Genomic DNA, 15293 nt, shown 5'->3' on the forward strand with positions numbered 1-15293 from the left:
GACGATGCTCTACTTTCATTGGCAGCGGTGGACACGCTCCTCACGGGGCGGGAGGGGGGGTGGTTCATAATTGCTACAGCTGGAACAGCTGAGCACCCGAGTTTGAATTCGGGTGTCACCCGCTTCGTGGTCTAAACCGACGTCTCGACGCGGGGCGAGTCGCCAGTCTCCGCGCGGCAAAGCAGAAACTGCATCGGCTGGGCGAGAGTTCCAAATGGATTCGCTCATCCCTGGAGGTGACACCGATTGCGCCTTCAGGATGACGTCGGAGGAACGAGGCGATAACTATTTTTGTTTTTCCTCCACGCAAATAAGTTAGAGTTAGAAATGCGCAGCGCCCCGAATGTGGACGAAGGGGCTGAATCAAGGGACTTCAGGGGCAGTTCTTCCGATGGAGACATCACCTTCCCGGGGCCGTATGTTTCTCAACGCAGGGTGGTGCACTGCTTTACCGCTACGGCTACGGGCGACAACGTCTGCATCGCGTGGCACGATGCCGAGAGCGCAATTGGAAGGGGATTAGAAGAGAAACCATCAAGGTAACCACGAAACGCAAACGAAACGATTCGGTGTTCAGCGGCACTGCTGAGCCGTTGGTGGAAATTCCACATTCTTATGACGGGTGGCCAGTAGAGACCGTCGGTAAAAAAAGGGGTTTCAGCAAAACCCTGGACTCGATCCCGCGCGGCCTGGGCGCCTTCATTCATCACGAATTCACTTAGATTAACTCAAGGCACAGCATCAACTCCACTTTAATTCATCACGTGTTTACTTCAATTAATGGCATCGCACTCCAATCGCGATGGCGCAGACGGCGATGTGGAGGGTCGGGGGAGAGGGGGGCGGGGTTCAGTTGCCCCCTCTGCTGGGTCCGAGCAGGGGGGTGATGAGGAGGATGATGATGACGATGAAGGTGATGATGACGACGAGTGGAGGACGTTTCCTTTCGCGGGGGGCGAAGCTGTCCATACGTTCATCGTTTCAAATATCATCACCGTCGTTTTCAACATCATCATCATCATCATCACCGCTGTCAACATCATCATGACCATCACCATCGTCGTGAGCCGAGCGGTGGGGGCTACGCACGTGGCCTGCAATCTCGCGCTGTTGAGGCAGCGAGGGTTGTTGGGTCATCACAAGAATGCCGTGAAACTCCCATCCAGTGGGCGTCAGGGAGGGGGGTGTCCTGGCCCGCGATGAGAAAGCGGTTTACGGTACAGAAAAATGTGGACTCCACTTGTTCCATCTGTACGGGATAGAGTGTTTCCCCCTCGCACATACAGTAAATCACACATTTGAAATAAACACTCATTAATGATTTGGCCGTGCAGTGCGCTAACCGCTGCACCACCGCTCTCCGGCTGTCTTAGCCGCGCTCGTACTAGCCCCAAGTGGCGTTGTGTTCGCTCCTTTAGAGCGGTGGCGCAGTGGTTAGCGCACTGAACTACGAACCCGGCGACCCGACCTCGATTCTCGCTCACAGCCAACGTCGGTGAGGAATATCTGAACCGGTCGTAGGCCATCCGCCAAGGTCAACTCAGCTTTAAACGAGTGCCTGGTGCGGTGTGTGGACATGGGCACCGGGGAGACAAAGGCGGCCAGGCGTGGTGCTGGCCCACCCACCCCTTCGTGTGTTGTGCCGACATGAATACGGCGCTCGCTAACAGCAATTCCTCCAACAGTCCGTTTCGGCTATGCGTGGGATCTTGGTCTTACTCCTTTATTTAAAACAACAACAACAGCAAATGTACAAACAGGCGTGGGCTCACTTTCACAAAAAGAGCCGGGTTAATATAGTCTCCATACAGTATATAATATATGCTACGTACAGTATATCACAATTTAATACAAGGCGAAGGAACATCAGCCTACAGGGGCACGGTCACGTGCAGCTGTTTCAGTGCTGTTCAGCAGTGGGGGGTGAGGGGGGGAGTGAGGGAGAGGGGTGAGGGAGAAGGGGGGGGGTAAGGGGGGAGTCGCTGGGGTGTTGTACACCACAAAAACTCCGAGTGAGGTGTGAGAAGAGATATTGACAAGATATGTGAACAAAGACCAAGGGCCGTTGCCCGAAACGTCGCCCAATGTGCTTGTGCACCACTGCCAACGCAGAAGCGCCAACTAATTTGCTTAATTGTCAAGACAAGATGTGGAGATGGCGTGAGCTGACAGAAGCGAGATGCAGATGGGACAGCGCTGGTGAGATGCGAGAGCTACAGTTTAGACAACAGATGCAGACTAGACAAGATACGTGGTGAGATGAGACAAGGGAAATGCAGACCCAATAGGGGGGCGAGAGAGACTCAATGGGCTATTCACGATTATTCAGACTTGATACGTCCCTATTTGTGTTTGTTGAACCGGTCCTGGGGCACGGGAATCGAACTGAGGTCACCGAGTTCCACGGCGAAGTGAGCGATCTTCGGCGTCACCGAGAATGCATTCGAGCGAAAGTTTCGTTGGCTTTGTCAACATATCGGGTTGAAGAAGAAAAAAATATCTACGCCACGTTTAAAGGCACACGAAACGCAGACGCGGCGCAAGAGCGTTGCGCGTCTTTGTTTTGTTTTAATATAAACTCTTGTTTAGACGAATGTGTTGAGCACGCAGAGATCGCGAGAACAGGACAATTTCATTCCTGCAAGGATGACGAGTGAAGTCATTTGCTTCACTTATTTTTAGAAAATGTCGCCCCTCCTCCAGGCTGGCACACTCCTCTACCTCATCGAAGACGCTGAGGGTGTATAACCATCAACCGCATGAGAACATCGCCGGGCCGATACGCACATCTCATTCATCAAAGGGAAATTAAAGGGCACAAGCCACGGCAGTGCGACTTTGGCCATGCTGCCCCAACTGTGGGCCATACAGTAATCCTACAGAGACACACAGCGACTCATAGAGCTAGATAGAGACCGTGCAGTAAGCCACTGTCGTCTGCGCGCATTCAACGGACGAGGATGAGGAACAACAAGACGACACGAACTCTCTCTCCTGAAGCGCTCTCGTTGTGGAGTGGAGGCGCGGCGGTGAGCGCGCTGCGCTGCAAATCCGTCACACCGCGTTTGGTTTCCGGCTACGGCGACAGTAGCAGCGTCGAACTGATTCATCCGAACCTGTTCTGGGCCTCCTCCATTCATGAACCCGCACTGACCAGCGCGGGTGAAGTATGGTCAAACAACCTCTGCGATCGAGACGACGTGCGGTAGGCCTTCACTCAGCAGTAGATGGACAAAGGGCGGTATTTTATTATAATTATTATTGCTAATTCATTGATTTAAATCCAAAACAACACGGGAATCCGTTTTGGTCCCAGGTGTCAACCTTGGGCAGGTGACCGTGACCGGTTGACCTTGACCCTGACCGGCTTATCTCGGGTGACCTCACCTTGCCGCCTGCCTAGCTTTGAGCATCTTCGCTCGTTCAGTCCCGTACCCCCCGATGGATGGGGGTGGGGGGGAGTGTTTGTGGTGGAGGAGGCGCCGTAGGGGAGAGGGCGGGGGGGGGGATCGAGAGTGGCTCCTCTCGTTAACGCGTCGCCAATAATTTACATCCTCGCTGTCTCGCTCATCGCCCTCGCATCCCGTGTCGCGCGCTCTCCCATCGCTCTCGCTCTCTCTCTCTCGCCCGTCTCTCTGAAACCATCTCCCGTCTCCCGTCTAGCACAGCAGCACGTCGCGGCGTTTCGGCTCAAAGATTCCCACGCGCGCTTCTTCGGTCCACGTGGCCCCTCGCCGGCGCCCCCTTCCCGTGTCAGTTCCAGCTCCCCTGCGCGACCAGACCGCTCTTCGTGCGCCCCGACCTCGCGAGATCTCGCGTGGTGAGCCCGATTCGTCCTGGGATGGGAGAACGCCTGGGAGTAACAGGCGTTGCAGGCTTGGCCTGCGAGGCGGCCCGGAGATGGCTGTATAGCGATACGTTCTAGAATGCATCTGTGCGGCCAAATATAGAAAGTTGTCCTCGCCACTCGATGCCGAGCTCTCGTTAAGGACGGAATTGACCAAACATCCAATGTAGCAGGACAGTCCCGATAAAAAGTCTTGAGACTAAATGAGGTTCCCACGGGTCCACCAAGGGCTTTGGCGAATGATGGCCCGTGACCAGCTCACCCGTAATGCGTCCGATCTCGTCAGATCTCGGAAGCTAAGCAGGGGTTGAGCCGGGGTGGGTGTCCACCGTGCGCAACACACGGTAGTCACAGGCGACCACGGGGCTATGTTGTCGGCAGCAAAAGGTCAGTGCAGCAACAACAACAACAACAAAATCCGTTGTCGTACTGCGATTCTACGCTCCCACGTCTGGCCGCCGTCACGGGCAACCCCCCGTGACGAGTAGAGACGCCTGGCGTCGTGGAGGGCCCTCGTTCAGCAGTGGCTCGCCACCGCGGCGCCAGCAGCAGCGTCAGTAGGTCTCGCACTCGGTGTCGTCCGTGGAGCACATCTTGCAGACGCAGCTGAGCGCCACGGGGAAGCTGAACACGGGGTCCACGTGGGGCGCGCAGCCCGGGAGGCGCACGCTGCCCGCGCGCGTCTCGTTGTAGGAGCACACGCGGTGGTGCGCCTCCACGTGCGGGGGCTCCAGCGTGGGCTTCTGCGGGACACACGCGATGGGGGGCGGGGGGAGGAGGCAGGTGGGGGCGTGAGGGCCACGGGGCAGTGGGCAAGGGACGCAACGGACACGCGGGGCACACGGAACTTAAAGGGACACGGGACACACGGGATGGGGGGCGGGGGGAGGAGGCAGGGGGAGGGGGGCGTGAGGGCCACGGGGCAGTGGGCAAGGGACGCAACGGACACGCGGGGCACACGGGATTTAAAGGGACACGGGACACACGCGACATGGTGCACACGGGAGACGTAGTGGATAGGGGAGCGCACGGCCATGGGACGCAAGGGACACGCGGGGCATGGCGCGCAGACAACCACGAGTAACGCACACGATGTTTCGGTGTCTCGCGAGCTGAACGTCGTCATCATCATTCCTCGGCAGTGCAGCGCCGGCCTCGCCTGCGCTATCTCAGGCTGCCCCCTGCTGGGCTGGCCTGGGCTAACGAGATGATTTGCGATCATTGTTTCGGATAATCTAAGGCTCTAAGCGATCGCGACGAATTGGAAACGCGCGCGGCGCGAAATAGGCGGTGTTAAAGCGCCAAGCGGCCAGCAACCACCAGCACGGGTGAAGTTGCAATAGATACGAGTCTATTTACGCGTTTATTGAAGCGAGCAAGCGGGCATGAACTTTGGAAACGAGAACGTGGAGGAGGGCGGTGGTGGGAGTGGGGTGGGGGGGAATTCCAATTTGTCACTGTAATTCGAGGTTTTCATGGGAACGATTTATTTTCGCGAGTAATATCGAGACCGGTTCTCGCTGGGCGCTGTAAAGCCCCTTGGTTTCCTGCCATGCATCACTGGGATTACTGCAGCACTGGCGTCTCTCAGATGTATTCCCAGATTCACGTCACCTCGTTGATACAACCTATCCCATAATCTGTTAAATCTGCTCCCGCGATTCTTTGCCTGATCTCATTCTCACTTCTACCGTGACACAATACGACGTGGATTTATACAGCGTCCACAATGCAACCACATTTGACATGTGCCTATTTTGCCTATTCACGGCTGTGGATAGGCAAAAAAGGTTCAGTCACAGGCAGAGGTATAAAAAGGTATTGAGCCTGAACTTGAATGGGGGGCAGAAAGTTGATAGCACGGTTGACAGGAGGCGACAACGGAAAGAATTGGTTGCTGGAGTGGAGTAGAGTGAGACGAGAGGTAGGAGAGTGAGTGGAGGGGAGTAGGTGGGACGAGATCGGAGAGGTAGGAGAGTGCGTGGAGGGGAGTCGAGTGAGTCGAGAGGGGAGAGGTAGGAGAGTGCGTGGAGGGGATTAGGTGGGACGAGATGGGAGAGGTAGGGGAGTGTGTGGAGGGTAGTAGAGTGAGCCCAGAGGGGAGAGGTAGGAGAGTGCGTGGAGGGGAGTAGAGTGAGTCGAGAGGGGAGAGGTAGGAGAGTGCGTGGAGGGGAGTAGGTGGGACGAGATGGGAGAGGTAAGAGAGTTAGTGGAGGATAGTAGAGTAAGTCGAGAGGGGAGAGGTAGGAGAGTGAGTGGAGGGGAGTAGAGTGGGACGAGATGGGAGAGGTAGGAGAGTGAGTTTAGGGGAGTAGAGTAAGTCGAGAGGGGAGAGGTAGGAGAGTGAGCGGAGTAGGTGGGACGAGAGGTAGGAGAGTGCGTGGAGGGGAATAGCGTGAGACGAGAGGCCAGTAGAGTGAGATGAGAAGGGAGAGAGGTAGACAGGCGCGAGTGAATTTAGGATTTATCGTCTTCATTGCGGATTGAACTTCCCATGTGCACGAGCCTGCACATACAGTCTGTTGTTCTGGATCCGCGTGCTGTGGACACGGCGTGTGTGTCACTGCCTTGTTGATCCCTGGGCCGCGTGTTCCACCCCCCTCCGTTAGCGGCCGCACCGCCGGCTCGAATTGCGGTGGTGCAGGTAAAGGCGCAGCCCTGCAATTGCTTTCCACGAGCCACTGCTGGTGGAAGAGTTTCCCCACGAGAGAGATAGAGAGCTACAGAGGGCCCCACGAGAGAGTAGCTTTGTCTACGCTTCCACGCTTTGCCAGACGACTTGGATGAGGTGGGCGTACCCACGCTCTACCCCACCACTCTCCACCTGCCCTTCGACTAACCGAGGTCATAGGCTGGTGAATTTAAGACGCTTGCCCACTTGATTACAAATGCCGCGCCGGGTCGTGGAATCGAACCGGTGCACCTCTGGATGTCAATTTCAGTGCGGTTACCATTGCACCACCGTGCCAGCTCCTTGCACAGTCGACAACATATTGATGTCAATGCCCCATCGCGTCGTTATCTTAATTGTTCTCCGGACGCAATACAATGAATTCGCAATCAACGTTGGTGGTCGCAGTGGCGTATCCATCGCGTGTGCAGGCGGTGTAACTGCGTCGGCGCTGGAAGGGACTGGTGAGGGTTGGTGGTGGTGGGGGGGGATGGGGGGGCTGCGAGAAGGAAGGAGGGAGGGGGGTGAAGCAGGTTGCGCCTGAAGCCTGCAGCGGAGTCGGGGTTGGTTACATTGGCCGCGGTGCGATCAAAGAGATTGCATAGAGCGTGTTACGTGCTGTGTGTCCCACACCGCTCGGGCAATTTCCATCACCTCCTCCCTCTAGACACCATCGCGTACGATCGTATTGTGCGCACTCGTGAACCAAGCATCTACAAAGGATGCGGGACATCTCCCCTTCCGTGTTCTCATTTCGTCTCTGGGATCTTGCCGTGAAGTTTTGAATTATGTTCGCCAACTTTTCCATCTCAACGCGCCGTTTGTTTGTGCTCTAGCAGGATTCGCGCAGACCGCGGGTGTCCGGGAAAGCTGTTCGCGTTCACTCCTCGTCCATTCGTCCATCCTCTTCTGCCGCAGTTATAACGATCAGAGTAATAGCGATGCCCGACCGCACGGTATCGTCTCGCTCTCGTAAAGCGAGAGAGGGAGGCGAGGATGAACCACAGACGAGAGGGAAAGCCGCAGCAGCCACGCGTTGAACCGGCGATATCAACAATTACCGAAGCTCTGCTGTCCCCTATACAACTCAGATGTTTTCACCCTCTCAATGTTTACACGTGGTTGAGGAAACCAAAGCGCCAGGAGAAACCCCGACGCTGCTCCTGGGGAGCAACTCTCAACCCCGTATCGACAGACCGGGTGGGAGTCCAACGCGTGTGCGGTGATCCACCAACTCTCGCTGCTGCTGCTGCCTCCACAGCGCCGAATTGTAGCGTGCATAGCCACCACCACGCGGCCGGTATAGACGGAGTGGATAACACTGGTCAACAAAAAAACCTTTTTTTTCTGGCCTGGACTTTTGCAGCTGTTTTAGACAAATTTCAGGGTGCTGATTCCAAATCTGATCTCAGAATTGCTCTATCACATCTTATTCTATGCTATCGGCATACCCCATTTTCATTGATTTTACCCGAAATTAACTCTGTCACTTATGATTGCAAGTTGTTGCGAGTCAGTGACTGCTTTAGTGTTAAAATATGGTGCTGTATTTTTAGGATAGTGTGTTTATAATATCATTTTATGTAGATACCCACATTTATTTAATATTTTTCTTCTGCAGTTTTTATTGAAAATGCAATATTTGATATCTCAAAAACCTGATGTGGTAGATAAAAACTGATGCCAGATTTGGAATCAGCACCACAAAATTACCTTAAAACCGTTGGAATACCTTATGCCAGAAAAAGTGTGTTGACCAGTGCTATATCTGCGTCGCGATGTGGTGTGGGGCAGCGGTGACTGCACGGCGCTATGAACCCCGCCGCTCTACACACAGCAGCAGCAGACAAAGATCCCCCGTGGAGCCTAAACAGCGGTGTCTTCACCTGGGGTGCTCGTTCCCCATGGGGGCGCGAGATGCCCTCTCTGGGGGTGCGAGACAAATTTAGCACGGGCACGTAAATACAACGATTTTGTTTCATTAATCCCCTCTGTATTTATAAAAAAAAATATTAAATTAATTATGATTGAGAACCAAAGGTGTGCAAAGGCTGCAGTGAAGGTTAAGAAAAACTGGACTAAACAAACTGCTGGGACAAATGCTGTTAGCGAGTAGCATCTATGAAGGCCTGCACGGGGCACACGAGTGGGTGAGTGGCCAACACCACGCCCGGCTGCCTTTGTCTTCTTATACATCGCACCAGGTACTCATTTGAAGCTGACTTGACCCGGAGCAGGCCCAGGACCGGTTCGTATCACGTCACTGGTGTGGGCCGTGAGCGGGAATCGAATCTGGGTCTCTCGGTTCGTAAAGCAGCGCGCGAACCGCTACACTACCGCTCCACACACACACAGCTGCCCCTCCACACACACACACAGGTGCCCTTCACACATACAGACAACTGCCCCTACGCACACAGCTGCCCCTCCGCACACACACACACACAGCTACCCCTGCACACACACACAGGTGCCCTTCACACATACAGCTGCAACCTACACACACAGCTGCCCCTCCACACGCGCACACACAGCTGCCCTTCCACATACAGCTGCCCCTACACACACACAGACAGCTGCCCCTTGCTCACCTCCCATGTCTGGCAGCGTCCCCAGCACGCGTCCGTGGTGACGCGCACGCCGCGGCAGCCGGGTTTGCGCGCCACGAACGTGAACTCCCGCACGGCGCAGCCCACGAACGAGTCGAGGCGCAGTGTGCGGGTCGCCGCGCCCTGCTGCTGCTGCAGGGCGCCCGCCACGACGCCCGGCACGGCCGAGCAGCTGCAGCAGCGGCAGCAGCAGCAGCAGGCGAGGGCGACGCCCAGCAGGAACGAGGCGCCCCGCAAGCCGGAGCCGGAGTCGAGCTGCATGGCTGCGGGAGGTGGGAGGGGACCGCGATGGAACGAGTCATCAGCCATCATTTGGCCGCGCGGTGGAGGTGAGTAACTTCAAGACATATCGTACTGTGTTATATATATTGAAACAAAAAGGTTTTGCTGGCTGGAGGGAGGGAACGAATTCATGATTGTAAGAGAGTGAGCCAATCCGTGAGTGAGGAGTGAACGACGCGTGGCGATTCGAGGCGTTGATTTAATGAATGTGTTCGTGAATTCGTGAGCGTGAGCGAATGATGAATGAATGGACGTCTTGTCAATGGACCAACCTCGCACCCCAATAGCGGCAAGGGGCGTCTCTACAGGGGCCATTTATTTATTTACCCATTGCCCTGAATGAGCTCCTTTGTTTTCATAACTTTAATTCGGCCCTGGTGGTGAAGTCACTGGCGGCGCTCTATCGGGTTTCACTTTTATCGCCGCGGCCATCTCTCGCGTCGCCACCTTGAGGTGACGCTGCCCCCCCCGTGCCGCGACTCCCCCACTCCCCACGACTGGGTTCCACAGATGAACACGAACCAAGGGGGTGGGTTGGAGGTGGTGGTGGTGGGGGGGGGCTCAGGGTTTTTGTATTGTTCGTTGTTGTAACTTTTTGACCCGCCCCTACTCGGCATCTGTAAAAAAAATAGCTTTATAGCTTCTCGGATTTCTCTAGTTACAGATACAGATTCTGAGTGCAGGTCGCGTCCTTGCTAACGGGGAGTACGGCTACCTCGCGGGTGGAAATTCAGTTTTGTCATGCTTCCGTCGTTTGGGTTGTTGTTGGTGGTGGTCTTGATGGTGGAGTATATGATGGTATTGGTGGAGTACGTGGTTGTGGTAGATTATATATGATGATGTTGAAGTGTGGATGATGTTGAAGTGTGAATGATGATGATATTGAGTGTGCTGATGATGAAGCTCTTACTGATGATAGTCGCTATAATACCAGGGTTTATACAAACTCCGGAACGCATTTTCGCGCGTTTTCCAATTTACTCCCCATGCACAAACAAAATCCTTCCACGCTGCACGCGCCCAATGATTGTTAAACACGTCCCACGTGACGCGCTCATCCACTAACGCAGTCTGCGTCAATATAGCTGATTCGAAATAAAATGTCGATATGAGTGTGCGATGTATGTACGCGTGTGTGTACGTGTGTACGTGTGTACGCGTTCCACGTGACAGACAACGAATCGCTCTCGGCAGTTTAAACAATGGTCAACTTCTCTTAAACCCCGCGTCCGCCGCCGTGATTTATAGCCAGCGTGGAAGAGTAGGCCAAATACTCCCTGGGGGGGGGGGGGGCTCTCTTGAGCTTCCTTTGGTGGAGGACCTTCCACCAGCAGTGGTGTGAGCAAGACATTGCAGGGCTGCGCCTTTACCTTTTTACGATCCGCGATGTCAACAGCCGCGGTCACCGGGGGACCCCTCGTGCTCTGAAGTGGCTCAGCGGGGTGGGGAAGAGGGGGGGCAGTGGGGGGGGGGGGGCAGTGGGGGGGGGGGGGGTCTCAGCGCCGGCTCTCTTGAGGCGCTCAGGGAACGCCCAGTGGCCCCCGCAAGAGGGGTCCGGGTCCACGCCGACTCCCCCTCGCCTCCGTGTGCCGCGTTCACGCGCAGGTGCTGCGCAGCAGAAACAAGCAAGAACACGCTGTTCTCACCACCACCACCACCACGGCCACTGATGTCTAAATGATGATAAGAACAATAATAGCAAGCTTTGTAAAGTCACGAGAGCTTCGTTGAGTCTCAAGATTAAAACTTGTTGGGGGGAGACTCCCGCACACATTGGGGATGTCTGCCCAATCCCACGGGTCAGGACTGTTTGCTTCATGCGCCCCGGCACCGCGCTCTGTGCGGGGGTGGGGGGACAGCGGTGGGCTGCGGGGGAGGGGGGCGACTCTCAGCAGCGCCATCTCCTGGTCCCCCCGAGCAGCCCCACCACGCCTGCAACACCTGGGCAAGAAGCGCCCGGTGCAGGCGGTCAACCCATCCAACGTACTAACCAGGAGCAACCCCCCTCTGCTTAGCCTCCGACATCCGAACGCGTTCGGGGCAACTTTGCCCGTCGGTGGCTGAACGTCGCGTGGGGTTGGGGCTGCTGCTGCTGCTGCTACTGCTGCTGACGAAGCTGTCAACCCCCGGTGACTTTCACGGCGTTCCGCGCCGCTGTCCCGTCACTATCCCTCGCCGTGAGCGACACCCACCGATTAGAGTCCTCGCCACGATTTATGGCTCTTTAAACGGGGGCGGCGCGGCGCGGCGCGTGAGCGGCTCGCGGCAGGGCAGAGGGGAGGGCAGGGGGCTGCCCCGGCGATCTCTCGCACGGGTCCGAGGTGTGCACGGCTGGACTTGCCGCACCCGAGCGCTTCTCGTTATAAACACTACCACCACCCCCCTACACCCCCCCCCCGTCCACTACCCCACTCCATCCACTACCACACTCTCCTCACCCCCCCCATCCACTACCCCCCCCCCATCCACTACCCCACTCTCCACCCCCCCACCCACTACTTCCCCCCCATCCACTACCCCACTCTCCCCCCCCCATCCAGTACCCCCCCCCCCATCCACTACCCACACCCCCCATCCACTACCCCACTCTCCACCCCCCCCCCCATCCACTACCCCACTCCCCCTCCCATCCATTACCCCACTCTCCACCCCCCCCCCCATCCACGACCCCCCCCCCATCCACTACCCCACTCTCCACCCCCCCCATCCACTACCCCACTCCCCCTCCCATCCATTACCCCACTCTCCACCCCCCCCCATCCACGACCCCCCCCCCCATCCACTACCCCACTCTCCACCCCATCCACTACCCCCCCCCCATCCACTACCCCACTCCCCCCCCCATCCACTACCCCCCCCTCATCCACTACCCCTCCATCCACTACCCCACTCCCCCCCCCATCCACTACCCCACTTCCCCCCCATCCACTACCCCACTCCCCCACCCACTACCCCCCCCCCATCCACTACCCCACTCCCCACACACACCCCTCCTCCTCCACTCACTTGCACCTCCCCTCACTCCCTTGTCACCCCCCTCCCGCCCCCGGCAATGAAAGGCGACACCTGAGCGTGAGAGAGAAGAGAGGGAGAAGTGCAGGCGGTGATGTCACCCTCACTCTGAGGCTGTGTGTGTGTGCACGTGTGTGCGTGTGGTGTGTGTGGGGAGCGGTAGGGTGGCGGTTAGCGCGCTGCGCTTCGGACCTGGCCACCCGAGTTCGATTCCCGCTCACGGCCAACACCAGTGACAATTATCTGAACCGGTTGTGGGCCTCCCCAGGCCGTCACTGGGGAGACAAAGGCGGTCGGGCGTGGTACTCTCCACCCACCCCCTTGTGTGCCGTGCCGACCTTCATAGGTGCTCGCTAACAGCACTTGCCCCAACAGTCTGTTAAAGGCTAAATGGAGGATCTTTGTGTGTGTGGGGAGCAGTGGTGTCTGTGGTTGGCGCAATGCGCTACGAACCCGGCGACCCGAGTTCGACTCCCGCTCAGGACCGATAACATTGGCGAATATTTGAGCCGGTCCTGGGCCTCCCCTATCTCGACTCAGCCTTTAATGCGTACCTAGCGCGGTGTGTAAAACATCAGGATTGGGGAGACAAAGGCGGAGTGGCGCGGTTCTGACCAATCACTGCCTCGTATACCCTGCTTGCCTTCATAGACCCTCGCTAACATCACGTGCCCCAACAGTCCGTGTTTGCTACACGGGAGGACCTTTGTGTCTTCGTCACCCTGACTGCGATCACCAACTCAGTGGCCATGTCGAGGTGAGGCCCCCTTCCCCTGTCGGTGTCAGCTCAGCCTGAAATGAGCATCCGGCGCGGTGCGTGAACATCGGGCGGGCTCAGCGCAAGTGGCTTTAGTGAGATCCGCTCGGCGAGATCCACTTAGAGGCACAGCGTCGTCGTCGTCGCCGGGACGAACGCATTCCCGCTCCAGCACCTGGTTAGTGCGGCTAAGATCCTCGGATGATTGCCTGTCACGTGGGCCGAGCTCGTGTGGCCGCGGCTCGTGAGAAATGAGGACGTAGCGGGCCGGCTACGACGCGCGGGCCGTGGGTTCCCCTCGTAAATAGAAACTTGTGATGTGATGTGGGGAGGGGGGGGGCAGTGTTGTCGTTTGGTGAACGCGCTGCTGCTCGTATCACTTTCGCGTGCTGCCCAGGGGCCCCGTGACTACACAGGTAACACACACACACGTGTATATACATTCACACGTACACACGTACACACGCACACTCGTGTGTGTGATCTTTGTCTTTGTGTATACACACACTCGTCGTGTGTATAGCCAAAACGGACAAAGATCCCCTGTTCAGATGAGGCTGTCGGAGCAAGCGCTGTTAGTGAGGACCTATAATAATAATTAAAATTTAGAATTCGCATTCCATCATAGGATACCAAACTAAAGTCCAAAGCACGCTCGTCCGCCTTTGTCTCCACATTGCAGATGTTTTACACATCATACCAGATACAGGACTCATTTGAGGCTGAGGTGACCAAGGGGAGGTCCCAGACCGGTTTAGGAATTCGTCACGAATTTTGGCTGTGAGCGGGAATCGATCTCGGGTCTCCCGATTCGTAGTAGTTACACACACACGCGCATATGAACACACAAATACCACCATGCACTGTTAACATACAATAACTCACACAGAGCGAAGATGATGGTGGTAATGATTATGATGAAAGTGATGATGGTGGTTACGAGTGTGATTATGATGATGATGGTGGTGGTAACGATTATGATGAAAGTGATGATGATAGTGGTCATGAGTGTGATTATGATGAAGGTGACAATGATGGTGGTCATGAGTGTGATTATAATGATAATGGTGGTAACGATTATGATTCAAGTGATGATGGTGGTTATGAGTGTGATTATGATGGTGGTGGTAACGATTATGATTAAAGTGATTATGATGGTGGTCATCAGTGTGATTATGATGGTGGTAATGATTACGATGAAAGTGATGATGATGATAGTGGTAATTATTGTGATGATGATGATGATGGTGGTAATGATTACGATTAAAGTGATGATGGTGGTAATTATTGTGATAATGATGTATGTTCAAGACCCGAGCAGTGTTCAGTCGCTGTAGGGGCCTAGGCCCAATGTCCACAAGGGTTCGCTGAAGCGATGCGCGCCGCAGCCTCTCCCCGCGGGCTCTACATGCCGCCTCTTGAAACAAAAACCTCCAAAACTCCACACGCCCGTCAATAAAGCCGTGGTCTTACAACGACAAGTCTATAACAGGCGACGTTTCGGACAACGGCCCACCCTTCTTCATAACACATCTCTTTGCCAAGGGTCAGGCTGCAAAGTCGCTTGGCTGGGAGGGGGGGTGGAGGAGGTGGGGGGGACGCGGTGCAGGCGGGAGCCGAGTGTTGGGATTCGGCAAACCACTGCATCCCAGTGTCACCAGGCTCCTCGGAGAGACGCGCAGAGGGAGACGGAGCGCTGAAAACATGACCCTGGGTTCAGGCGCGCGCGCGGATTCCGCGATAAGAGAAGAGGGGGGGGGGGGTGTGAGCGTGTGAACGCGCGGGTTTCCAGGAACAGCCCCCGGCGAGGGGAGGGTCGGAGGGTGGGTGGGGGGCAGCGGGGGAGGGGGTCAGTTGCACGGGGGTGTGTGGGGGGGTATGGGAGGTGTGGGGAGTGTGTGGGGGGGGGGGGGTCACGCAAGTTCACTCTCTCGCGGTTGTGGGGGTTGATGAGTAGGCAGGGTGGTGGTGGTGGTGAGGGTGCAGGTGAGTGAGAGGGGTGAGTGTGAGCAGGTGAGTGAGCGGGGTGAGTGTGAACAGGTGAGTGAGCGGGGTGAGTGTGAGCAGGTGAGTGAGAGAGGTGAGTGTGAGCAGGTGAGTGAGAGGAGTGAGTGT

At 56.3% G+C, this 15293-nt stretch overlaps 1 protein-coding gene across 1 annotated transcript; it reads right to left on the reverse strand.

The window, feature by feature from the left end:
• Positions 1 to 1707: 1707 nt before the first annotated feature.
• GPHB5 (glycoprotein hormone subunit beta 5) lies at positions 1708 to 9667 on the reverse strand. The gene is made up of 2 exons (XM_078608644.1): positions 9110 to 9667; positions 1708 to 4590 (listed from the first exon to the last, which is right to left on the reverse strand). Exons 1-2 carry the CDS (start codon positions 9437 to 9439, stop codon positions 4402 to 4404), a joined length of 519 nt encoding a protein of 172 aa, XP_078464770.1. The 5' UTR covers positions 9440 to 9667; the 3' UTR covers positions 1708 to 4401.
• Between the last annotated feature and the right edge of the window lie 5626 nt (positions 9668 to 15293).

Source organism: Lampetra planeri, chromosome 30, assembly GCF_965212315.1.
Source record: "Lampetra planeri chromosome 30, kcLamPlan1.2.h2, whole genome shotgun sequence".
Lineage (NCBI taxonomy): Eukaryota > Metazoa > Chordata > Hyperoartia > Petromyzontiformes > Petromyzontidae > Lampetra > Lampetra planeri.

Excerpts from the sequence above, each read along its gene's own strand:
- GPHB5 (XM_078608644.1), bottom strand. The coding sequence starts at position 9,439 with ATGATGGCTGATGACTCGTTCCATCGCGGTCCCCTCCCACCTCCCGCA. Across the intron at positions 4,591-9,109 it reads GACGCTGCCAGACATGGGAG|AAGCCCACGCTGGAGCCCCC; the intron begins GTGAGCAAGGGG and ends TGTGTCCCGCAG.